General features: G+C 36.7%; 2 protein-coding genes across 9 annotated transcripts in view; both read right to left on the reverse strand.

The window, feature by feature from the left end:
* EEF1AKMT1 (EEF1A lysine methyltransferase 1) overlaps positions 1-2,353 on the reverse strand; it is a 28,423-nt gene extending 26,070 nt beyond the window's left edge. For 3 of the 5 annotated variants that reach the window (XM_047722873.1, XM_047722871.1, XM_047722867.1), the window contains exon 1: positions 2,235-2,341. The gene's annotated coding sequence lies outside the window, so the exon portion shown is untranslated. Of the gene's footprint in view, positions 1-852; positions 925-2,234 lie in introns of those variants that run through there. The other 2 variants (XM_047722868.1, XM_047722869.1) reach the window with 2 other exon arrangements.
* A 3,861-nt stretch (positions 2,354-6,214) lies between these two features.
* XPO4 (exportin 4) overlaps positions 6,215-27,395 on the reverse strand; it is a 125,558-nt gene continuing 104,377 nt past the window's right edge. For all 4 annotated transcript variants that reach the window (XM_047722876.1, XM_047722880.1, XM_047722877.1 and 1 more), the window contains 10 exons: positions 26,637-26,796; positions 25,999-26,168; positions 24,990-25,164; positions 22,007-22,300; positions 20,774-20,954; positions 16,639-16,757; positions 15,064-15,194; positions 14,231-14,348; positions 13,720-13,812; positions 6,215-11,363 (listed from right to left, as the gene is read on the reverse strand). In XM_047722876.1, the coding sequence (XP_047578832.1) occupies positions 11,166-11,363; positions 13,720-13,812; positions 14,231-14,348; positions 15,064-15,194; positions 16,639-16,757; positions 20,774-20,954; positions 22,007-22,300; positions 24,990-25,164; positions 25,999-26,168; positions 26,637-26,796 (1,639 nt within the window). In that variant the 3' untranslated portion in view covers positions 6,215-11,165. The remainder of the gene's footprint in view (positions 11,364-13,719; positions 13,813-14,230; positions 14,349-15,063; positions 15,195-16,638; positions 16,758-20,773; positions 20,955-22,006; positions 22,301-24,989; positions 25,165-25,998; positions 26,169-26,636; positions 26,797-27,395) is intronic.

Raw genomic sequence — 27,395 nt, forward strand, 5'->3', positions numbered from 1 at the left:
TCCAATCTATAGTTTAGTATGGATTCTGTTCCAAAATAAAATTTTACATTAAAGCTGACCAAATCCATTCATTTGGTAATCATTTATTGAGGTACTGCGTTGTACTAATCACTAATCTTAGTGATGGAAATCAAAGTCCCAGTCCTCTTGGAGCTTATATTCCAGTGAGGCACAGACTATAAGCAATAGGAATAAAATGTGTTGGATGATAGTAAGATCAATGGAGGAACATGTGGAGAGTCGAGGGGGCTGCAATTTAGCAATCATAGACTGTTTTCTACCTTAATAAAGTGAGTTCAAGATTGCATCACTTGTTAAGTGGGAAAAACTTAAATCTGCTTATGTAATAAACATTGCTACAGACTAAATGAAATGAACTTTAGTTTCAATATTCTCACTTTTTTACTTAAGTCACTACTTTACTGTATCTTTAGCAATTGTTTAAAAACAATGGTTTTTAAGTGGGTTTATGAAATTGATGTGAAAGAGATTTTCAAGTCCAGAAAAGTTGGGAAGTGCTATGTCATATTATTAAACTGATGCTGAGCCTCATATGGCTCATACATGAGATCGGTGTTTCTCATAGATTTTGTACTCCCGCTGCCTGCCCCAGAAGGGGAATATTTGGCACTGTCTGGAGATATATCTGGTTGTCAGAAGTTTGTGTGTGTGTGGGGGGTGACACTGGTATCTAGTGGGTAGAGGCCAGGAATGCTGGCAAATACCATGTATTTACAAAACAACCCTCCACAATAAGGAACTATCTGACCTCAAATGTCTACAGTGCCATGGCTGAGAAAGACAAATCATTGTGATAATATGATGAGTCCTCTATTAGAAAAGCGCCATCACCACGGTTAGTGCAATGGGATCAGAATGAAGAGCATGAGTGGGCAAATAGAAGTGAAACAGCAGGTGGCACTTTAACTTGGCCTTGAGGGAGAAGAAAAGATGAAGAGTGAGGACTGCAGAAGGAACAGCATGAACAAAGGGCTGGACACATTAACTTAGAGCATCAGTAGGGATTAGCAGGTTCCTAATGGACTGTGGTTACTTTCTATTTCTTTAAATAGTATTTAACTCAATGTAACTAATGTAATCCTAAAAAGTAATGTGTAAATCCAATTACACTTCAAATATATAAAATTTAATTTCCATATATTAAATTTACTAAAGCAAGCCACTCCCTCCCCCACTGTATAAATTCACACAGTATCATACTGCCGTCTGCAAGTTATTTTAGTCGAGGCAGCGTGATTCAGTGGAAAGAGCACTAAGAAAAACCCCTAGGTTTAGGGCTCATCTCAGAGCCTGAGTAAATGGGTAGGGGGTGTGGAGGAAGGGAAGGGAAATCTGAGGTAGTCTGTAAGGCTCCCTCTGAAAATGGGTAAGAATGGCCTAGATGTTTCCTAAATAGTTTTGCATATTGCCCTACGACTCTATCCTTAATCCCATTTACTGTCAGAAAAGGGTCAGAATCTTTCATTTTCATCTTTGTATACGTAGTTACCCTGCCTAAGACGCTTTCTTCCCTCTCATTTTCTAAAATTCTATTTATCCTGTTATTTTAAGAAATTAACTTTAAAAAAGGTAAAATTTACCTACAGTTTAATACAGATCATAAACGTACAACACGATGAATTGCTTTGTGTACCTCCACGAAATCACAACCCCATCAAGATATCCTGATCTAATACATCCTCCCTTTCCCCTGGAAACTGTCCCCATCCCAGCTAGGTCCCTTACTATGATCCCTGTAGGAGACGCTACTACCCTTAGTACTTTTGGTACCGCTAAGTTTCCCGTGTCCCCGCCTGCCCTGGGGAGCTGGGGCCTGGTCTACGCCACTTAACACCCCGCGCCCAGCAGAAGACCTGCCTCCAAGGCCCCAGAAGACAGGTGTGGAGGCTTGAACGTCCGGGACAAAGAAGTAAATGGCAGTAGGCCCCAGTTCCGTTTCTGATCGGAGGGGCGTTCTCGTGCTGCCCTGGCCTGGGGGTTGACTCTTCCCCGCACCTGGACCGCCTAAACCCAGCAGTGCGGACCTTCCCGGGCCGGGGCCCACGAGGCCGGGTCTCATACAACAGCAACCAGGTTCCCCTCTCAGCTCGGCAGCCATCCCCAGACACCACTAATTGAAATCCCCCCTCCTTCACTGCACTGGAGAAAGGGTCACAAGAGAAAAAGAACCACAATTGATTCCGAAGCCGCCGAACAGCGCGAAACCACCCCACCTTGGCACCCGGGATTTTCCACTCACAAGCCACGCGTGCGCAGTCACTTCATGAGAGGACAGTGGGCGGGGCCGGGCCGTGCTGCATTCGTGCTTGCGCACAGCCTTCCGCCCGAGGGCGCTTCCGGAAGGCGGGTGAACGCAGTTTCCTCCAGGCCTTCAAAGTCCCGCTCTAAGAGACAAGTGCTGACTCTTGATGGGAACTGTTTCCTCTCGTTTCTCTAGCTTATAAATTACATCTAAGAATGGTGGCAATAGACAAATTTAAGGTTTTAGATTCCCTTCAAATTAAACGTATTCCAGGTAGTTTATTTTGCACTTGAAGCTAGATGTCCGTTTTACAAATATTAAATTCAAACCTCTGTCTAGTTTACCCAGTCTTAATACAGGAATTAAAAAAAAAATAGAGGCATTAAGACATAAAATTGAGGCTTTGTAATATTGACAGAATTAGAGGCATTTTTCATTTGGGGGTTAGCTATAGAATGCAAGAGATATAAATGAGCGCAAGATCTGATTGGTGAATGATATGCTGAAATAAGACCCGCTACTAATTTGACGAACAATGTAATTATGAGGCAACATTATCCATGAAAATGATAGATACTTTTTGGTCAGCTGACCTGCCAGGAGTCCTTCAGAGCCTTCAGAGTTGAGTGCCTTCAATATGTAAGACATCTAGCATACAGTACCTACCACATAACATAGTGTAAGAGAGGTTCCCTTCCAGCTTCACTGTCACCGAAACTCAAGGGAGATACTTTACTTTTCCATTCCCCAAGGCAATCAATGTTACGTTCCTACCTTCACCAATTTTATGATCTTGCTAAGTTACGTATTTTCTGAATAACTTTAAGTCCTTTTTTGGGGGGATGAGGATATAAATGAATTGCTCAGCTGCCAAATGATGACATTCAGTAGTTCATAAAAGAGGTTTACAACTTTGTTGAGTATCATAATTTTAAGTACTATTTGCAGGTCTGTAACATGCTTTATTTACTTTGAATGCTTCGAATTTAAGACAAATCTACTAAGTATTTCAAAATCAGATGTAACTTAGCAAAGAGGATGTAAAGAAAATATATAAAACTAAAGGAAATCAGTAACATGAGCCAGGAAACAATAACCAACTTTTATGGCAGTACATTTTTACAGAGGTAGTGTCCATACATATGAGACTGCCTTGGCTTGTAAATTATCAGAAAATTTATGCTAAAGCAAATTACTTTTGGTTTGAAACATCTTTTTAGGGGCTCCTGAGTGGCTCAGTCATTAAGTGACCTCGACTCAGGTCATGATCCCAGCATTCTGGGATCCAGTGCCATATCAAGCTCTCTGCTCAGTGGGAGCCTGCTTCTTCCTCTCCAGCTCCCCTGTGCTTGTGTTCTCTCTCTTGCTATCTCTGTCATAAATAAAATCTTTTAAAAAAAGAAAAAGAAACATCTTTTTAAGCTTTCAAAGTTTCAATTGCTTTCATAACGTGTGAGACACAAGGTAGCTTCATGTGATGTGTACGGCTACATGTTATTTTTATAAATAAAGTGACCTAAATGTCAGGAAGTTCATAATTGTACCTTCACCAAGAGTGCTGACTGCTCAGACAGCACGTCTCTACTGCATGAAGATCAGAATTTTCCTGGTGAAATGTTTGCATTGTAATTTAATGGTTTTTGAAAATCATTAAGAAATGTAAAACATCAAAGGCAATTTATTATTGAAGTAAAGTGAAGATTATCTGTCAAGTTAAACTAGACTTGAAAGATGCTTTCAAATCAGTTTCAATCCAGGAATTACTCCTTTGTGTATTCAGAAATTGTTTTCGTTCATCTTGCTACTCTTCAGAAATGGTACATAAAAGGAATGAAGATTACTTTGAAAATGTTTCGTAAGATGAACTTTAGCTTCGTTTTTCCCTTTCTAAAAAATAACTAGTAATTACCCATAATTACAAGAACACAGTCTTTTTTCTTCCATTCATCAAGTACTGTATCACCAGATTATTCAACCTAAGCATATTGCAAAGGATGTTCACTAGAATTCTAGTCCCGTAAGATGCTTTGAGAAGAAACCATTAAATAAGCTGAAGAAAATCTCTTTAAGACCTTCTAGAGTTTCCAATGTGCATTAGTGTAGTAAAGCTTTAGCTTCACATAGTAAAAACAAAAATCCAACCAAAAAAACAAAACAAAACAAAACAAAAAACCCCACTTGGTTTATTTTTCCAATTTATTTGATAACACTAAGTCATAAAGAATTAGTGATTCGTGAAACTTACTTTAGGAATCACTTTAGGATTGTTACTGTTGAAGGAACAGAAGCTGGATATTCAACAGAAATGAAACCACTGACTTAAATTAATCGATTTTATCATATAAAAAAGAAAAAGTACTATGGTGAACTCTATCCAAGTATCAACATGGTGGTTTGGCTAGGGCTAGAAGGTCACATTTTATTGATGTGTAGGTGTCACAGTATGTGAAAGTAATTAATGACAATCAGGTATTAGACTTTGTATTAGGACACATTTATTGATCAAAATGTGTTCTTGGAAATAATCTTTAAATATAATGGAATCTGCTGAGCATCTACTATTATATCCATTACGATGTTTAAAATTTTTCCTTTGGGAAGAATTAACAACACGTATAGTCTTATGATATAAGTGATAGGCCCATGGAAATTAATATAAACCCTAAATAGCTTAGTTAGGAATTGAATCTAAGTCTCTCTGCCTCTCCCCTGTACTGTATCAGTTCAAAAGGCTTTACCAGGTGAGTCCTCAGAAAGGACCATCCAGGGCAATACAGTTATAAGCAGATGTACAAATGAGTATTGCAGCCTAAGATCTTAGCTTACTAACAGGAATATTTGAAGATTCACCTGGCAAAGTAAACGGACACGAAAACCATCAAAACTTAAAACCACTGACTACTATGGAAAGAATATTTAGCACATCCCTATTTAAGTGCACTTCACTTCAGTTTTTTCATTCTTCAACTCCAGGAATCATCAGTGACTTACCTCTGTTCATAGTCATGCTAGTCGTTAAAAATAATTTACCCGGAAAGAAGTCAATAGGAGGTGAGACATAATGCTGCTATTAGTACTGTATGGAACTTCTGAGCCAAAGGTTTTCTCATTAGTTTCACTGAACATGTTTTTGCTTCCACTTAGTTTTAAAAGAAAGTCAAACTGAATGGCCATTTGAGATTACAAAGAATGCAAAAGACCCAATCTGAGAAGCTGTGCTTAAAACACAAACAAAAATGTAACATAATCTAATTAATGCACCAGAGGCATTATTCACAAATGACTGTATTTTTAGAGAGAACCATTAAAGATGAATTTTTTTAAAACTAATTTTTGTATATGAGACCTTAAATATCACCTATGGCTCTCTTCAAATGACAGGTGATTAGTCTGTGCCTAACGTCCCTCCTTAATAATGAAAGAGGGTGAAACAAAAACTCAACATGTACTCTACTTACTCTGTCCCTTAAACAACCTGCTTTTTCTTTATCTACCCTTGGAGTAGAACCAAATTTCAACATAATCTAAGAAATACCGTAATAAATCAATGAATATTCAAAGCAAAATCAAGTTTAAAATCAATATATTTCAAGCATTTGCTTTTCTTAAAAAAAATTAACTTTCCACCGCACATGTTTACAGGACTTAAGATTGGAGAAAGGGTGAAAGTCTGTTAAGTCTAACACAGAACAGGATGGTAATTCTCCACTTTCCCTGAAAGCCCAGAAAGAATGACCCAAACTACTAATAATATTTACTACAAATATGCCCAAATCCAGTGACTTGACTAATAACTCTGGAAATGTTTGTAAGACTGTGAAGTGAAATAAAAAAATAAATATGCTCAATATTACAGAATATAAAAAAAAACTTTTTCTTTCTGAATTCTGAATATTCTATTAGGGTTGGGGTGTTTTCCCAAAAGGTAATGCAAATTTTTATCTATACAGATATGTCTCATGTTTTTTATTCAAAATTATCTTACGACTGTGTAATGTTCCCAGTGTCAAACATCCTATGATTGTAAATGAACTAGCACCATTTCAATAAGCTTCATAAAACAGTCCAGCTAAATACCCATGAACAAATCACACATGGTCAAAACAAAAATGTAATAAAAATATTTAGTGAAAAGACACATTTAACTCCCATTTATGGATTTTAAAAATACAAATAAAATTTTATCAATTTGATATTCAGCTTGTAACTGGCTCAATACATAGCCTTGATTTATTTCCTAAAATCATACTGTAGCATCTTTTGAAAAATTAAATGCAACTTTATACCTTCAGTAATGTTAATAGAGGTAAATATTTAAACAGTATACTCATCCCTGGGTTTCTTAAAAAAACTGAAAAGTCTTAGTGTAAGTTTAAAATTTTAATATTTATAAATTTAAAAAATTTTACACGTGCTGAATGGTAGCAGTGCTAACACTCTGTGACCATTAAACCACAAACTCACTGCATGGAGCTTCTTTCTTTGTACAGAGAACCAAATCATAATACCAGTATTTGCAATCTGTCATAATCTTATGTGGTAAAAAAGACACCACGCCAGGAAGCCTAGGCTCAGAACACACTTGAGGTCAGATCCCCATCAGGTACATGGTGTAGATGCAGTATTTTTAATTTCAGGTTAGGAAAATATGCTATTAGTACACATCTGACAGCTCCTAATAGCTAAGAGGCCTAAGCATATAGATTGAAAAAGAAACAACTAATTCTCTCTACTGGTGGAAAGGCCTGGGAATAAATGAAGCGCAAACCCCAGTGGGTGAGGTGGATAAAGATGGTTTTTTGTGTGAGTCTCAGAAGTCTAACGTGCCAGCTGCACCTCCCAAACACCACTGAAGCGGTTGTGGAATATTTCAGTCTATCCAAAGTAGAGAGAGTTACAGGCCAGAAACAGATTACTTCATCCATCCTCTTTAAAAAAAGAATGGATGCCCATTATTAGGTTTCTATCTTTACCTGAACCAAATATATTCTTTGGCTAAGTATGTTATGGGTTCCCATTATCATCAATGAGGAATATTTCATATTTCTCACATCTAAATTTAAGTATTTAAAGTTCAGTGTTCACCAGGGTACTTCAAATTAATTTGAGCTCAGCAACATACCTAATTTGGACATTTTTTAATTTCAGAAAATCAACTTTTGAAGAATTCTTAAATGTAGTGTTTTACCAAATCAGAGAATACCCACTTGCATTTCAAAATAATTTAAAACATTATTATATCCTCAAATCAGCTATGCTGTTTTGTAGAAGAATTTATAGAAAATTATGTTAAAAAACTTACATCAAGTCAGTTCCTTATTCTGTTTAAAAAAAAACACAAACACTAAGAAGTTCTGAGGTTCCTTCTGCTTTAACAGTTAATATTTTATTCAGGAACCAATAATGATAATTATCTGTCAGAGACAGCTAACTTATAAGGTCTAATGACAACCACCCCTAATGATGGAAGTGGCAAACAGAAACAATTAAAACTGTTTTAAAAGGGTTTTTTAAGGGTTCAACTGACAGTGAATACTAGGATACTCAAACCTGAAATCCTTGAAACTGAAAGCTAGTTCTCTTCAATACTTGAGGGATTCATATAAGTATTAACTGAAATGGGAAATATGGTGACATTAGAAAGACAAAGATTTGATATCTTGGTAAAAGAGAAAATTCAATCAAAGACTATAAGGGGAGTGTTAAATATTGCTGGCTGGGGAGAAGTTATAATAATAGAGATGCTTGGTTGTGAAGTGAAAACTAAAAAAAAAAAACATGTAACCATCATATCTGAACAGAGCAATGTAATATAATTAGATACATGGTTTACAATGAAATAAGACTAAATTCTTAAAATTTGAAAAATATTGCAAAGATTTTTTTTTAACATGTCATACTTTATACCAGACAAAAAAACTCAATGCAGTGATGTTAACATGCTCCCCCTGTCTTCCAAGAGATTAAGAGACAGCAAGGCAGAAAGACCGGGATAAATGTGTTGAGAAGGACACTGTCAAATACTGCCAAATAGTTTACCTACCCAGGCAGCCACCTATCCAGAAGGACTGTAAAGACAAACTAATCCTTTTAACAGAACTACAAGAACACAGTTACAGGTGCTGTTACATGGATACAAATTGTGAAAGGACCAAGTCCCTAGTGATTGTGCCGTGGGACTCTGTAGAGACTATGACTTTGGGAAACAAATGGGAAAGGAAAATAAAAACAGAAATAAGTCAAATAAAGAATGAACTGAAAACTGTAAGTTAAAGGATACTACATATGAACAACAGAAATTTTGTAAAACACAAAATTCTAAAAATCGTATCTTCAACAGTGTCCATTGAACATATAAAAGGGGGGCAAAAATAATGTTTTTGTTTTTAAAACTCTTTTTAACAACTTAGTTTAATAATATGAACCAATTTACTGGAATTAAGCCAATGTTCTTGACATCCACTGGACCAAGAGCATTAAAACAAAAAACCCTCAAAACTAGAGCCAGGAAACACAGCCAAAGACAAAAATGGACAAAGTAAAACAAAAGACCCAAACTAAGCAAATATTCAACCAGGCAAACATACACAAACACCCTGAAAGAAGTCTTAGCCATTACAATTAAAGTTGCACCCCCATTACCTAGAAAATGGTGGTGGCTGTTTTTCCCGTTTGCCACTAAACAACATTCTGGAGATACTGAAGTATCATTTGGTCCAATATGAAGTAAATCTCACTTTAACTGAAACTGATCTAATGAAATTGCAGTATTGTAATAACATCTGGGCCAATTCAGCAGATACATTTCTGTCTATAGAAAAGTTATTAAATACTGATGCTTTTTATTTAACAAGTCATTTCTTTCCTACTCATCTTTACTTTTAACAATCTGATCATAGTTTTGTCATGGCCAGCAGACCCACCCAGTCAGGTGCGTATTTCAGCATCCTTTGGCAAAGGGACTATATTACTTAACACACAGATACCTACAGCTCACAACTACTGAGAAAGCATTAGGGAGCTGGGAAACATAAAACACCAAAAACACTGCCACATCAGACTTCACGTTAAGGGGAGAAAAGAAGAAATTAAAAATAAATGCACTTGTTCGAAGTGTTTTTAAAAATATAGTATGTATATTTCATGAGGAGTGATGTTAGTTTTTTCCTACCTGTCTTTTAAGATATTTTTGCTCCACCTCAGTTGTTACTTAACAGTGATCGAATTAAGAGTAATGTTCCTTACAAAGTTATGGCCCTAGGCTTTGCATTCACTCGTGTCTAATGTCACATGCACAGGGTGGGTGTTTAATTTCGATGCTCCAGTTTTGTTAACTATAACTGTTAGTAGCACAGAGTTATACAAAGTTTTGCACAGCATCTCATGTGAAGGTGCATATACTATATGCAATTCAAATATCAACACCACATTTGAAGGACAGTTGAGCGTGTCCAAGAACACAGAAGGAGAAAGCCCACCCCTTGGAAGCACAGCTGCAGAGTGCGCCTGCACCACAGTCCTCTATCACTGTGCTGTGGGATTTCTGACACTGAAGTGGGCAGAGTTTCATATGTCTGCAGTTTATAAATTAGCTTTCATTTCCATAATTTAAGCTGACACATAGAATTAAGTGGAGCATGGCAGCAGTACAAAAGTCCTGATTAGAAAAGTCAAACTAGAGGATCTAAATAGGAATTTTTTAATCTCTTAAATTAAATTTACATGGCTCCTGTGAAATGAGGAGAATGTCCACTCTAGCATAATTATTGCCCCTAATGCCCCAATGTATAATAGTCTGTATGAATCAATAATTCACATCCTTTAAAATAGTTATTGCTTAAGCAAGCCATTCAGAGTAGATTATTAGCCAGGGCTACATGGCTGAAGAGATACATACTCAAAAAGTTAGACTACAAATGAATGAGCCTTTCATTTCACTCATAAACCCACATAAATACACAATCAAAAGGGCACCAGGTTCATAGCAGCTAACACCCTAAACCAACTCTGAAGCATCAAGACTTGATTTCTTACTAAAACAAATCTGCTCTTTTTTGTATTTTCTTCTTAAAATTAAGGCAATGAAATGGCTACAGTTCCTAAAGTTCTTTTTATGGAACAAAAATATACATATATTTTCCTCCTTAAGTTCAGGCATCAGAGTATGATTAGAGACCTGCATTATACAAAACCTGCGACACCAGGGATGTTACAAAAAAGAGCGAGAGCGTGTGCTACAAGAAGCCAACAAACACCCGGTGTGTCTTCTTCCTGCTCAATTATAAACCTTATCATCAAAGGGAGGAAAAGTCTGAAAGCACAAAACCTCTTAGGAGTTTCCAATGTCTTTTGCATTGATTCAAAACTTTTGGGGTGGCAGAGGGGAGGGGCTTATTAAGATGAAGAATCCAAGGCCCAACACACAGAAATTATGACTGAGGATCTACAGTTGGACCCAAGAACTACCTTTTCAACCAGCTCCTTGAGTGATGCAGGTGATCTATGGACAACATTTTGAGAAATAACAGGGAGCATATGTCCATCTAATATTTAATTTAACAAAAATTCTAAACTTTGGCTAGCCACCTAATGTTTTGATAAGGGGGGAAAGGCACTGAATATGCATTTCATGGTGCCATATGTTTGCACATATATGGAACTGAAAATCCTAAATCACCATTCAAAATCTACAAGACATATATGACATATTGTGGCTAACACCCAACAGCAGAAGCTGATTCAAAGTGACCTCTCCTGTTTCGCTGCATTAAATATCAAACTTTCAGGCTCTCCGAAATCCAAAATGGCCAAGGAACTGAAGAACAGGACAAGACTCAAGTCAGCTTTTAGCAATTCAGTGCACTTTGCAGAAAGATCTAAATTATGCATAAAGTTTTGTTGTTTATTTTACACAAAGGAGACCACCAACATTTGCCATAAATTCTTCTAAACTCTTTAGGAAGGCCATCTTCTGCTTCCGATCCAGCGTAGGAGGAGTGCTGCTTGCAGTGAGTTTGTTGAAGGCATCTGCTAATCTCTGGTAAATAACTGGGTCTTGTTGACTTGACAGTAATGTTTCAACCAATTCAGAGTATTCAGCCTATTGAAGAGATAAAGTACACATAAGAACATTTATCTTCCTCAAATGTCACACAATAGATCACATCAGGTGCTGCTTTGTGGGATTCTGAAAGGTAGGGTATAACAGATCTTTTCTCTTATATTAAAGTATAACTGTCATATAACATTATATTAGTTATTGTACATAATAATTCCATATTTGAATACATCGTGAAATGATCATGACAACTCTTTTTAACAGTTAACATTTACTGAAAGTTTATATTTCAAGTACTGTTCCAGTCATTTACATTCAAAACTCACTTTTTATAACAATCCTATGAGGTAGGTACTGTTTATACTTCTGTTCCACAGATGAAGTTCTTACATACAGTGATATAAGTAATATGTCCAAGACTGCACTGCATCCCCTCCCCTTTTTTGACTGCACTGCTTTTACAGCAAGAATCCAGGCTGCTTGGCTCCAGAAGTCATGCAATTACCAACGCTGTTGTGTTCCTCTTTTGTTTTCCAAGCACATTTTTCATATTTATTTTACATTTTATATATAACCTAAGTCTGCAACCCGACTTTCAACAGTTTTCCAGAGGTTTATATAGACATCCTGTCGACTCAGTTCTGAGAACAGCAGAGTCACACAAAGGCAGACAGTTGTTGTTTGTAAGGAGGTGGCATAGTGGGAGGACTGTATTTCAGTCCTTTCTCAAGATGGAAGCAGGACACTCTGAGCAAATGTAGCTCCAAACCAGTAATGGACCCAATGGCTCTGGGAGAAAGAGCATAAGAAACACAGGAACATGGGAGTGGGGTGGGGGTGTATGTGTAGAGATTCTGTTTCTAATGCCCTCTATAATAAAGCCTTATATAGAGGAGTAGGTGTGGGGTTAAGGGACATTCAAACAAAACAGCTTTTCAAGATAAGCTCTCTTGAAAAAAGAAAGTGGATCTGACACTACTTTTCATTAGCTCCTTGGGATATCATGATAGACCAAATGGTGAAATGAAATGTTAATTACGTTTGGAAAAGAAGAGTAAGGCAGCGTAGCCATCCTTGACCTACAAGCATGAACCAGGATGGCCACCTGAAATGCTCTATCCAAGGAACAGACCTCTCACAGAGGAGTAAGTATAAACTCAAATCATTTCCCTAAATGATAGCCCCTCTAGGGCCAGACCCAGCAAGATTTTATATTAGCCAAACCTAAAGCCCTGCTCTCCTTTCTACAATGTGTAAAATTTTTTTTAAAGGCAGCTAAAATGCAATGGCTTATATCTACAGGGAAAAGACACCTAACCTCCTAGTAAGCAATAAGGAAGTAAGATGACAGCAAAAGGCCACAGACCTGAGTTGGGCACCATCTGCAGAAAGTAGTACCTACAGAACACAAGACCTGAAGTCCCAGAATAACTTCAGCTTGGGGTGCAGGTCCCATAGGAAGTCTATAGGGAGTCTTTAAGTAACATGAAAGGCCTCAAAATCCTATCTTTATTAAACAGGTAAATAAAATCAGACTCCAAGTGCCACTCGCAGCAAATACTATGGACTCTAAACAAGGAAGGAAAAAAAAAAGCCAAAGCCTTTTTGTAATAATAATAATAATAAAAAAAAAAGTAAATCACTTAGTCATGAGGGACGTTTACATGTGTTTGGTGGCAGGGGTGGGGAGACCAAAAAAGGGGAAAGGAGTGTTGGGTAACTAAGGCAGCTGATGACCCAATATGGTTTTTCTCATATACCTGAAGGGACTAGGGAAGGGACTGAAATATTGGAATACTGGAATACTGGAATACCGGAATAGGGAAGGGACAGGTGAGCTAGCGTAACTTAACCCCCAGTGAATGAGTACTTCAGAGTCTTTAAAGGCTGAACAAAATAAAATGAAACAATATATTCTTTTCCATAGTGTAATATGAAGTAATACACTTTGAATACGGTGACAGAAAATATACACTGCTGATTTCCATGCTTTCCTAAGGCAGACTCCTCTGGGTCCACGGTCTTACTCATCTGGTCTCCCTTGTACTGTGAGTTCCTCAAGAACAAAAACCATGTCACTACTATTCGTTCAGGCTGATTCCTGGTTTCTAGCACTTGTTTAAGGAAAAGCTTTAGGGCAGCAATCAATGCAAAGGATGATTCACAACAGTGGAGAAAGGAAAAGAAGTCCTTATTAACTGACAAACAGACTGTCAAATAAACACAGAAAGCCAGAAGTGACAAGGAAATAAAGAAATGCAGCCTCACCGAAACAGAACGGAAGCAATGAGTCACAGATTCTCTAAGAACTACAAGTATTAAAGGCCCACTCTCTGTATGAATAACCTCCTTGCTAAAAAAATGAGCAGAGTCCCATGAAAACACTTGTGTCCAGTACCTGATGCAAGCACACCAATGTGTAGAAAGCTTCACCGGCTGCAGTGGTCATCTCTGTGTTGTGCTTTTGCAAAACCAGCATATCAAAAACCAGCTGAAAGTACACAACATAAAACATCTAAATAAAAATATATGATTATCATACAGTCTTCCAGCCCGTCCCATTCCAAAAAAAGAGGGATGGTAGTTGTTCTTATTTATTAAATAAACCTGAAAATTAAAGTTTTTTAAAAATCCAACCATAAGGGGTTGTTACCCCTTGCTGTGATAAACGAAATCATCAAATGACCAAATTCCCTGTTACTTTTAACCACTCTAATTTTCAAGAACACACAATAATAGCAGAGAATAATGTATTCAGGGAATTATAGCTAGAAAACACAGTGAACAAAAGTAATGATTTCCTGCTTTATGAATGATGTAAGCATTTCCTCATTTGAATGAAGATTTACATGCACTGACCATAATTATTAAAGCAGATGGTTTCACGACAGGCCACCCAAACATCTTACCTTAAGAAAGTGCCGTGTTGCTAAAAAAAGAGGTGAATCTGTTTCTTGTGCTTTAGCACACTGTTCAGCTAACGGTGTCAAAGCTTCCAGGCAAAGCTGGCAAACCTCCGAACTCATTCTGATCATGAAGGTCAAGGAACAAACTAGATATATTTGACTTATTAAAGATTAAAAAGTTATAGCTATTAGCAAATTCTAGGACTGAATACAGGTAAGGGATAGGTTAGTGTGCAGTATGTCTATACACCATTATGTGAGAAAAAGTTTCCAGTGGTTCTGAATGGGAGTTGGACTATAGATTTCTAGTGTTTCTGATCAAGAGGACACAACTGATATTACACAACTTATTTTTCTCTACTATCCGGTAGCTAAGATCAGAGACTTAGCAACAATATATGACATTACTAATTGGGGCTCTTTTTTTTTTGTTTCTTTCTTTCTTTTTTTTTTTTTTATATGACAGATCACAAGTAGGCAGAGAGAGACAGGAGGAGGAGGCAGGCTCCCTGCTGATCAGAGAGCCCGATGTGGGACTCGATCCCAGGACCCTGAGATCATAACCTGAGCTGAAGGCACTAATTGGGGCTCTTAACGAAAAGAGTGACTTCAGGATCAGGCACCAAACACCTGTGGGATCTGTGAAAGGAGAACAAGGTGAGGCAAACTAACAAAAGAAACACAGAACTAAGGTAGTTAGAGAGATGACTGCTTTCTAAAGAAATAAAACTAAAACACAAAAGAAACTTTTTTAAAAACACAAATTCAAAAAACTTCTTTAGGTAAGATCTTTTTCCCCAAGTGACAAATGATAATGACGCTCAATTAAAGGATATGAAGTCATTCCTAGTTCTAAAGAGTACATCAGACTTTTAAAAAGATCTTCAGGAAGCTGTGGTATTTTTTCAGGAAAAATCTCACAGATAAACGTGATTAATTTGTAGTACTGATTACAAAGGGTTGGAAACTGAAAAAGAAATATTATTTAGATGCTTACTGGTATCTAATTTCTATATTCATTAATGCAGTAAATAAAGTAATAACCGACAAACTTAAAGTTTGAAAACATACTCAAGATATAGAAAACATGAAGACCAAATTAAATGTAAAAATAAATTATAATAAAGGGAATATTTTAGTATACAAAAGTAATACATAGTAGGAACAATTATCTTCTGGACAGTTAATAAAAGCTACAGCCAACTGCAGATCGCCTCTTTACCTTGAAAAGTAGACAAAACAGCCAAATTTCAAATTATTAAATGACCTATGATTAAAACCCTTTTGCAAATGTGTTTATTTGCATTCCAGCATGTTAGAGAAATAGAAATTGTTAAGATTATGTATAGAATAGAACATTCACTCCTTCACACTTCCAAAAGTTGGCTGACAGTCCTGGAAACTGAAGTAAAAAGCAGGCAATGTACACTTAATACACATCTAACTGTTTAACAGTCTATTTGATGAGAAAAAACTCTCAAAACCAAACCAAAAATTCTAAAAGAAAAGCAATATACAGAGCTTACTAAACATCCCCCTACTACTGGTAGCTACGTGAATACGTGGCTAACAGGGCTTCAGAATCCTCTCCTAAAATCATTTCTCAAGGAAAGAAGTATGTGGGAATTCTCTGCGGGAATCTGGCAGAACCTCCTATTCTTAAACCCCAACTTTCAACCACTTCTCAACCTCTATCTTCTTCCTTCCCATGACTGACTTCTTTTTTCCTCTCCCACTCCACCTTGTGTGAGCTCCAAACATGCGCACATGCACACACTTCCCACTTCCTTCCCATCCACATCTTTGTCTTCACCTTTACCCTCTATGACAACTCACAAAAGAGACTCTCCTCCCCTGTGGTACTTAAAGGAAGAAGAAAAGGCAGAATCATCACCACCGATATTGACTGCTGAAACCAAGACACGAGGTTATCAGAACGTACACAAATTTAAAAACTGTGGTAGTCTTGGTTTTTTACCATCCCACTTCTACATGGGGTGGATAGAAAATGCCTTCTATAGCTCAATCCCTCACATCTGAGAATAATGTTCAAAAGTATCAGTGGAATACACCCAAACATACAACTTAAGTTGTCTAATGACAAATGATGAGGGAATCAGAACTGCCAACATTAGAACTAAGTTTCTAAAAGAACCATTTTTTTCTGTCACTAATCATCAGTGAATGCAGGATTCTGGGCCATGATTAAATGAGGACATAAACTGCACATTGAGCTGCATACAGGAGTGTGAATGACACACAATAGGAACTTAAAATTCTAGTTTTCGTGTGTACTTAACAGATAAGCAGGTACTTATACCCCCTTCATTAAATCAGGTGTGTTCTTGTCTAAAACATCTTAACTACAAACGTATACACTTTGGATGTTCACATTCACTGTCTTCAATTACCTTCAAAAGATCCTGTGACATCAGAGGCAGAATTAGGTTCACTCCATATAAAACAACATCAGCTGCAGACACAGACCTGTTTGCTGCTTGCCCTGGCTCATGTCCTCTGAACACTTCATCTATGGGGAAAAAAAAAAAAAAGCTGTCTTAGAAATGCAACATCAATAAGCCAATAGAATTAGATATATTCTATCCTACTTTTGCCCTGGGTCATCCTTTTATATTTTACTTTTTAAGATCTCTGAATACTTGATGAGGATATGAGGATATTCTGTGTTTATGTTATTATTCTACAATGATAAAAGTAAAGTAAAACCTATTCCACTGACACACTATACCGTAACTTAAACAATTTCCACAGTAATACTTATTTTATCTCCTACGTGTACGTAATTTTTCTATGCTATAAAGCTATGGGGGAAAACAAATTAAAATGTTACATGAAAAAAAAAGCAGTCAAAAATAACTAGTGATATGAAAAAGGGTTATTATCCTTAATCTATAAAAAAAACGCATATAAATTAAGAATCCTCCTAAGACCTAAATAAGTGAGTGAGCAAAATCCACAAACACCTAACAAAACCATAAACCCAGTGAAAAATAGTTCATTCGGGTGCCTGGGTGCCTCAAGCGGTTAAGTGTCTACCTTTGGCTCAGGTAGTGATCCCAGGGTCGTGGGATAGAGCACCACACTGGGCTCCCTGCTCAGGGTGGAGTCTGCTTCTACCTCTCCCTCCACCCCTCTCCCCTGCTTATGCTCTGAGACTCACACTCTCTCAAACAAACAAATAAAATCTTTTTAAAAAGTTAAAAAAAAAAACCCAGTTCATTCTACTCATTTATGAAACAATCCAAGTTTTTAAAAGATACTACTTCTGATTCATTAAAAAGAGACTTTTAAATGTTAATACATTTAAATGTTGGTGAGGATACAGTGTAACAGTTACCTTCAAAAGTAATTCATTAAAAGCCTATTGAGCACTGTATGTACTAAAGATATAATCAGAAATTCAGAAAGAGATTTGTCCACAGAAGCGATTGCTGCATACCAGTTATAAGAGCAAAATCATACATATTCCAAATGTCCAGTATTAGGGAAATCAGGTTAAATTCCAAAATGTGGAATACCATGCAGCCATGAAAAACCATGAAAAATCTTAATGACAAGGAAAAGGCTAACAACACATTAACAAAAAAGGCAGAATATAAAATTATATTTAGAGTATGATCACAAAATTGTACAAAATAACCAGAAGGGCAATGACCACAATGCCATTTATATCTGACTCTAGATTATGTCAAAGAATAGGTGATTTTTCTATCTCTACACTTCAAAGTTTTTCTACTAAGTGCAAATACTTGTATAACAAACAAAAAAGGTAAAGTCAGGTTAAAAAAAAAAAAAAAAAGCATTTCTGGGGCACCTGGGTGGCTCAGCAGGTTAAACCTCTGCCTTCGGCCAGGGTTATGATCTCAGGGTCCTGGGATCGAGCCCCACATCGGGCTCTCTGCTCAGCAAGAAGCCCGCTTCCCCTCTCTCTCTCTGCCTGCCTCTCTGCCTACTTGTGATCTCTCTGTCAAATAAATAAAAAAAAAAAAAAAAAAAAAGGCATTTCTACTTAAAAATGACTTTTTCCAGCCTGTGACCTTCTTCCCTAGGAGTCTCCTTTCCAGGTGGAAAAATGGCATGTTCTGAAGCCAGGTACTGGTGAACCTCGACTGCATCTAGCAGGAAACCTGTGCCTGCTCTGGAGCCTTGGGAAGCTGATCCTCAAGCTCCCACTCAACTCCCAGGGCTTGCTCCTAAAAGATAGGGCTCTCAGGGCTGTATAAAACATCTTGCCTTGTGCTTGGTGGGACACAGCTCTCCAGCCACAAGTTCTCCTAAGGATTCAAGAATATAGAGCAGAAGCCCATTTCCACTTACGCTTTTAATCTCCCACTTACAATATAAGTTGTATTTCATAATATTTAAAGTATTTTCTATTTTATCTCAATTATATTTATTTTTAAAATAAATACTTAAAATATCACTTTCCTTTCTGCCACCTATTTTATCAGCTAATGCTATTTCTTTTCATCTGACTTTTTGTTGTGAAAATCTGCCATTCATCTATAGAATGTGTTCTTAGAATGACAGACTGCACCACAATCTGTTAACTGGGATGCCTTTTCCCTCTCCACAACCTTTAACAGCCCTCCCATCCCTTTTAATACAAGCTCTTAACTTTGAGTAAGACTCCTCAGAGTACAGGGTTCTTGACCTAGGTCTTTATAGCCCTGGAAAGTCTACACCTGAGTTCCTAAGAGTTCACAACCAACTATTAACCTTCGGTAAAGCTCTGAGGCTGATATAACATACACTTTTTAAGGGAAAGGCTCAGTAACTACTTCAGATTTTAAAGGAACATGTGCTCTAGAAAAGGTTAAGAACTCTTGGATGGAGAAGCTTCAACCTGAACAAATCAGAAAACATGGGAACGACACTTGGTGAGAGGCTGGGCCTAGAAACAGAGGGGCAGCTGAGGCTTTGGTATAGAAAGAATTCACTGAGGGGAAGTGCAGGACGGTGCTTCTTTCCGAGATACCCCTTATTAACTGTGAAGGAGAGTAAACCCTCTGGACTGTAAAACTAGTAGTGCTTAGGGTAGGGGCAGACATCACAAAAAACTACTGTTCAGGGAATAAGGAAAATAAATCAATAAAGGAAACAGAGAAGGAAGAATCTCAAGTACTGGGTTAAAGTGGAATGTCACAGCACCCAACTCAGAAAGAGACTCTTACAAGGATGTCAGAAGTGTCCACTACTGTGAATGTCTGCACAAAGTATGAAAGAAGGCCCTAGACAAGATTCATTTTTCTCTAAGAAAACAAGATCCCTTGGGTTTTAAGGCAAGGTTGGCAGTGGGTTAAGAGGCAAGTGAAGGAAAACTATGTAAATAAGTGATGTTTCAATTAGTAAAGAAGTTCTTGCCTGTAATAACTTTCTTTTACCTTCTGATTGCCGGGAACAATGCTAGGCACCATGATACTTTGTAGCTTTTGAAGACACTTCAAAAAGCATTTATTGCGTACCCATTTTAGCAGAAGAAATGAAGAAGGCTAATTAACTTCCCCAAGGTCAGGCTGTCTGTGAGCACCTAAGTTAAGTCTTCCAAGTGTGGCCTCAAAGCTCCAGAATTCAGTTTTACTCATCCCAACAAGGATTCTAAACCAAGCTGCAATCTGGAAAGTGCTACAATTTTGGCTGATAGCTACCTCAGAAGACACAAGGGAGTGATTTGGTCAATAAATGTAACTCCAGAGTACTGGTGTGGCTCAGTCGGTTAAGCAGCTGTCTTCGGCTCAGATCATGATCCCAGGGTCCTGGGATTAAGCCCCACATCAGGCTCCCTGCTCAGTGGGAAGTTGTCTTCTACCTCTGCCCCCCTTCACCCCTGCTCATGTTCAGTCACACAGACACTCTCTCCCTCTCAAATAAATAAAATCTTAAAAAATAAATAAATAAAGCATACCTCAGAAAAGACTGGCCTCTGGCATCCCATTCAGATGCTAGGATGTGAATCCCAGTCCAAAAACTTACTAGCTATTGATCTGGGGGAAATGACATGACTTTCTCTGTGCCTGTTTCCTCATCAACAAAATGAGTATAACAATGATACTTATTTCTTGCCTTTGTGATATAAACAGTGCTTGGCATTTTTAAGAACCTGATAAACACAAGATATTACTACTATTCTTATAAGGGAAGAGCCAAGCAGGAAGAGATGTTGGTCCTACCCCTTTGCTTCAACCAAAGAGACTGACTTTCATGATTTTATAAACTGAATTTTCTCATAAAATTTCACTTAAAAATATTCCTTTGCTTTAAAAAAAGACAATAAAAACAAAGTTTAAAACCATTATACTGGGGGCGCCTGGGTGGCTCAGTGGGTTAAGCCTCTGCCTTCAGCTCGGGTCATGATCCCAGGGTCCTGGGATCGAGCCCCGCATCGGGCTCTCTGCTCAGCAGGGACCCTGCCTCCACCTCTCTCTCTGTCTGCCTCTCTGCCTACTTGTGATCTCTGTCTGTCAAATAAATAAATAAAATCTTAAAAAAAAAAAAAAAAAAAAAAACCATTACACTGCAGCTTACCTGTATCACTGAAATCTATGAATTCTTTTGACAGAAGGTTAGTAAGAAGTTCCATAATGAGAAGCAGGTCTTGGTATTGCTCTTCCTCCGCTGTAACATCTATTCTTTGTCGCCCTAAGTTATTCTTAGAATATACTTGCAGCAAAGTAAGGCAGGCTTCATATAGGTTCATAGCTTTGGACTGTAAGAGAATGTGCATAAATTACACTACTAAGAAGAACTTAGTTGGGAAAAAATATAAGCCCTAAAAGAAACTATAATCGAATAAATTTACTCTGAATCCCAAGAGTAGCTCAAATACTTGTTTTAAACTATTATAAAACATTAAGAAAATGAAAAAGCATATATTAAAGATTGTAGTTGTATTTTCAAAATTAGCAGTTTCTAACAAAATCTGACATCCTTTGTTGTTGTTGTTCACTTCATAACACATACTAGAAAGATAATAATATTTTGGCAGCAGAATTGCTGTACTTTTGCTGTTTCAACTTCTTATATAACATTTATTATTTTGAGATTTAACACTGTTTAACTTGCAAAAGCAGAGAGTACCAAACAGTGGTCTTAAACATCAGAATAAATGGCAATGGCCTGCCCTCTCAGTCATGCATCTGTGACTACATTTATAATATTTATAAAATAAAATCTAACTTTTGAGCAGGTGCCTTTGATCTAACAAAAAAATGTACAAATCAGGAACCCATTATGAAAAGGTTTAAAACAAGATTTATACTAATCTGCAGGCAATTACAAATATATTCCTTTAAGACAGTTTTAAAACAGCTTTCCAAATAATTTCTAAAAAGGATTAAAAAATGCATCTTTGCTTACTTATTGTAAAAGAATTCAGTGTCTAAATATCCATCTGATTTATAAAGTAAAGACACAAATTGCCACTTAAAATTTTAAGCTTTAGAGTTTCAACAGACAGAAACTGATTAAATTTTCTACTATTATCAAATATTCCTCATTTGGATGAGTTTGATAGAATAACATATTATATAAAAAAATTACTTATTACTAACAGTATTAGGTCAGTAATTTATATTCCTTCAATAAGCCTTCCTCTGAATTCTGAGTTCTTCTGGAAAATTCTGAAGTCTTTTTGAAAACTCTTTTGGAGGCACAAAAATATTTCAGATAGTATTCATTGAATTTAAAGTAAAGTATCTGTTATTTTTTTATACTTTAAGGAGTTCTAATCCTAAAGGGATAAAATTAGAAAGCACTTACCTCTCCAAGATAGCATATCTGTTTATGTGCAACTTCAACAAAAACTTCTATTATGAGATTGACAGTCTCTGGGGTATTTTTGTAAACTTCCATCAATCCAATGCAATTGGTAAGGAAGTCCATCAAAAAATTAAAAAGAATTGCTACATTGTCAATCTGGGTAGCCTCAGCAATGCCACAAAGGGCCTCCAGTGTGGCGGTGATTTCCTGCTTGACTTCCTCTTGTTGACACATCTGCTGAAAGTTTTCTTGATTTATCACTCTTAAGAATCGCTGCTGAAGTGGCTGAAGAACCTATCAATGATAGTAAAGCATAATTTTCTAAAGTTTAATTCACATGTTTCATTTATTTCAACTTTATTTCCTCAACTTGGATAAATACTCACTTTATAAAGCATTATAAACTGTACCGTGTTACATTCTCCATTTAAAAGATTTTATTTATTTTGCAGAGAAAGAGAGCATGTGTGCATGTGCAAGCAGGGGTAGGGGAGGGAGGGAGAGAATCTTAAGCACAGAGCCCAACAAGGGGCTTCATCACACGACTGTGAGATCATGACCTGAGCCAAAATGAAGATGGATACTCAACTGACTAAGCCACTCAGGGATCCCTACATTCCCCATTTTGAGGGTCATCATAACTTCTGGCCTACATAAAAAAATAACAGTGCACTAGTCATTAGGGAAATGGATATCAAAACCACAATATGACATCACCTCATTCATTTTAGAATGGCCATCATCAAAAGAACAAGAGATAAATGCCAGCAAGGATGTGGAGAAAAGGGGATCCCAGGGCACTACTGGTGGGGATTATAAACTGGTGCCGCCCACTATGGCAAATAGTTTGGAGGCCCCTCAAAAAATTAAAAACAGAATTACCACATGACCCAGTAATTTCACTTCTGGGAATATATCCAAAGGAAATAAAAACAGCAACTTGAGAAGACATCTATACCCCCACATTCACTGTAGCATTATTTACAATTCTCAAGACATGGAAACAACCTGAGTGTCCGTCAATGGATGAATGGATAAAGAGTTATGGTACATATGCAACGGAATATTTAGCCATAAAAAATGGTAAATCCTACCATTTGCAACCATATGGATGAACCTTGAGGGTGTATCTTAAGTAACTCAGACAAAGGAAAATACCATATGAGCTTACAATGAGGAATTTTAGTAAAATAGTATAATAAAGTAACAAAAAATTGCAACTTTCAGAAAAAGATTTGTTAAAAAAATGTTCTGTAAAAAAGAAACAGACTTATAGTTATAGAGGTGGAGGTGGAGGGGAATTGGAAGAAGGTAGTTGAAAGGTACAAACTTCTAGTTGTAAGAATAAGTAAGTACTAGAAGCGTAATGTACAACATGATGACTACAGTTAATACATATTATTATGCTGTATGATATATATGAAAATGCTTAAAAGAGTTCTCATCACAAGAAAAAAATTTTTTTTTTGCTTTTTCTTTTTATTGAAAAATATGAGATGATGGATGTTGACTAAACTTCTTATGGAAATCACTTCACAATATATGTAAGTCAAACCACTTCCTGAAGTAATTTAGTTTCCAAAAACCACCAATCACAGAACATGACTTAGTCAATGCCATTCACAGAATTCTGCCACGATCATCTCTTTCCAATTCGTTAACTGCCCCCACCCCCAAAGATGAAATTTAAGTCTCCAAAGGGCCAGAGAGTAAATACAGACTTCGCAGAACATGTCATCTCGGGCCTGACTATCCAATTACAATTGCACTATAGTACAGAAGCAGCCAGAGATAAAAATGTAAACAATTGAACATGACTGAGTTTCAATAAAACTTTATTTACAAAGCAACAGCAAGCCAGATTTGGTCTGGTTTGGTGGGTTCCAATTTGCCAACCTCTGTTTTACAGGTCAAACCCAACATAACATGTTTTACAGGTCAAACCCTCTTGCCTGTTTTTCTCTTTTCTAACTCCTCTTGGCAGAGAACATAACTTCAGATGATCAGTCCTGCCCTGAGTGAAAATGTATATTTATGAAGATATCTTAATTCTATTTAAAGCTATATATATGAGAGCACAATTATTTAAATCCTGGTCTAAAGTCTAATTCTGTTACTGTGTCCCTTCTCAGACATTAAGAGCACTCTAGTCACAAGGACTATAGGACATCCACCTACATAAACTGGTAACTCTTGGTTCCTGATTTAAAGCTAATTTACATAAGGCAATGTGTCCACAGTGGTTATTGGTTGAATTATGTACCCCCCTCAAATTGACATGTTGAAGTCCAAACCCCAAGTACCTCAGAAAGAGGCCTTATTTAGAAACAGGGATGTTGCAGATATAAGTAAATCAAGAAGAGATCATTAGGGTGGGCCTCGGATTCAGTATGACTGATATCTTTACACAGACATGCACACATGGAGAATGTCATGTGAAGATGAAGACAGAGATTATGATGATGCTTCTACAACGTAAGGAATGCCAAAGACTGCCAGAAACCACCAGAAATTTGGGGAGAGGTCTGGAACAGCTTCTCCCTCATAGCCTTCAAAAGGAACCAACCCTATCAACACCTTGATCTTGGATTTCTGGTCTACAGACAATAAATTTCTAACATTACACCACTAAATTTGTGATATTTTATTGCAGCAGTCCTAGCAAACTAATATGTGGTTAATTTGCATCTCCACATTCAAAACAAGGGGCTATTTCACTGATTCTTTAGGCTTTCATTTGAGTTGTGGGCAAAAATGTGCCCAAACCACAAAATACTTAGTACTATTCAAAGTTTTCATGTATGCAGATATGGACAAATTGTAAGATGATATCTGTAAAAATAATAAGCTTCAACCTATTCATTATAAGGGAAAAGTACCAAGAAAAGGTATAACTGACATGTTTATGTCTCCACAGAGTATTTTAGAGCAACACACAGGGAAAGATACAAGAGGATGCTATCAAAATAAAGGGAACTGTTACCTCTGTCCAATACTGCTGTTTGGTTTCTGTGTCCATATGTGCAAAACCTCCCAAAACAAGAGCCTTCATTAATGTCCTCTGCACAGGACTTGACAAGAAATTCAGAGGTGGGCTTCGGCTTGCAAACTGCTTAGCTAAGTTCCACCAGTTTTCACACTGAATTACTAAGTTTGCCCTAGAGGCAGAAAGAACAAAACACAAGATGCATTACTTACATCATATGTATACTAAGCAAACAAAAATGGAAGGTAACCAAATTTAATTAGTTACTGAAGTACAGTATAATAAACTTGGTATAGACTTTGGAGTCACACAATTTTGCGCTCAAATCCCATTAGTCATTTGATACTGTAAAATTTATTTACTCTCCTTAGTTTCCAGATCTATGAAATAGGAATAACAATAATAATAGACTTAATTCTCATGGTTGAGACTGATACGATAATTAAATAAAATACTATAGTTGAAATGCTTGGAACAATACCTAGTAAATTATAAGAAACTCAATTAAGTAAGAGTTAGTCAATGCCAGGAGTAATGCATTACAATCACATTCTTATGTAGTAAGAAAAATGAGAAACTTTTCCAGAGTTGTAGAAAACACTAAAGCTCTTAACTTGCAAAATCATTAAATTATCAAGTTTTTCTCCTCTTTAAAATGGAACAGGATACCTGAAAAAATTAAATGAGATTATTCTGTATTAGTGTTTTTAAAACTATAAATTACTGAATTAAACATGTTTCTCATAAGATTCTTTAATGCCAAATCCCTGAATAGTCAACACAATCCTCAACTGTAACGTGCGAAAGCTGTATTTGCACTTATAGCAATAATTATATATATATATATATATATATATATATATATATATGCATCATATAATATATGTATATATATAAAGTACACTGCTCCAAAATGCAAGGCCTATCTGGACTTTAGGACCAGGTAACTGCCACTTGAAAGACTACAGACAACAGACACACAGTCTTCCTCCTATAATCAGCTTACCTTTCTCTTCTTTCCACCAAAGTGACAAGGAGCTGCACAGTGTCATTTGCAAGGTCCTGCTCACTACTCCACACTGAGAGGTTACTGATGACTTTTTGTAAGAGGTAGCCAATAATCCACTGAGAACCTTCTGTATCTGCCCCAAATGCTGTACTGAATGGCAGACTTATCTTAAGAGAGAAAACAAAATTTTTAAAGTCAGAAAGAAAGTTCATCTTCAAAAGAAATCCACAGAAAAGTCAAACTGAAATTAGCATCTAAATCTGAAGTACTACTTACATCAATTTTAAATGTATTCATTTCTATTAAGTCCAAAAAAGACATACTCAATCCACTTAATCTTCCAATGTGATTTTCCCATCAACTTTACTTTCATATTATTATACCAAAATGATATTTACATCAAATACAAAGAACATAAATTAATCCATTCCCAATAGTAATCTGTAAATTAATACAGTTAAAATAAGCTGAATTAAATGATGTGCTGCTCTAAGAAAGTTATTAAAATTACACGCCATTCATATGGTTCTCTTCAATGTGGAAGATGTTCAGCTCTTAGTTATATGTTGATGAGAAAATCACCAAGAAAATTGTTATCAGCATAAATCCAAACGAAGTCAGTTTTACATTCTGACCTGATCATATAGTTTCTCATCCACCAGGAGGTAAGTCTTTGCCCAGCGTTTTAGAAACCAAACAATATCTTTGCCCATTTGAGGGCTTAGTAGATGAGTGAGATCTGCTCTTATTGCTCGAGATTCAACTTCTGAAACTCTCAGAACAGCAGATAACAGCCTGTAGGTATAAAAAAGAAGTCATTTATTCTTTTATTTATTGACTGTCTAATCTTGTTTTTTTCTTAAAAGTCCTTTTCCTGTTTCTCAACTCTCTGAATTTAGGCCAGGCTACACTTGAAATTTTCATCAACTGTGTTGTACACAAAGGCCCCATTTTACTGCTGACCTTTCAGGAAGCAGGAAATAAGACAAAGTGAAGAGTCATGGATAGAGACAACCTTCTGTGCAAGTCGTACCGCATGTGCAAGTCTCAGCGTTACCATCTAAAGATGTTTTTCACATTCAAAATAGAGAAATACATAAAATTAAAAGTTCAGAGTAAATGCTAAATCCTTCAGCACTTTATTACTACTCAAACCTCCCATGGGTTAGCGCTGTTTTTATACATTTGTCATTTTAATGGTAGAGGATCTGGAAATCGACTTTTCTAAAACGCTTTGAATGCTGAATCTTGTCTCTAAATCCGATAGTCCTAAATACTTCCTATCAAAAACTTGATTCTTAATGGTATTTTAAAATAAAAGTCTTGCTAAAAAAAATTATCTCCGTAATGATGTGCTCTAAGAAAGTGTCCTCTCCTACACTACATAATTCATA

The sequence above is a fragment of the Lutra lutra genome, chromosome 3 (genome assembly GCF_902655055.1).
Source record: "Lutra lutra chromosome 3, mLutLut1.2, whole genome shotgun sequence".
Classification (NCBI taxonomy): Eukaryota; Metazoa; Chordata; class Mammalia; order Carnivora; family Mustelidae; genus Lutra; species Lutra lutra.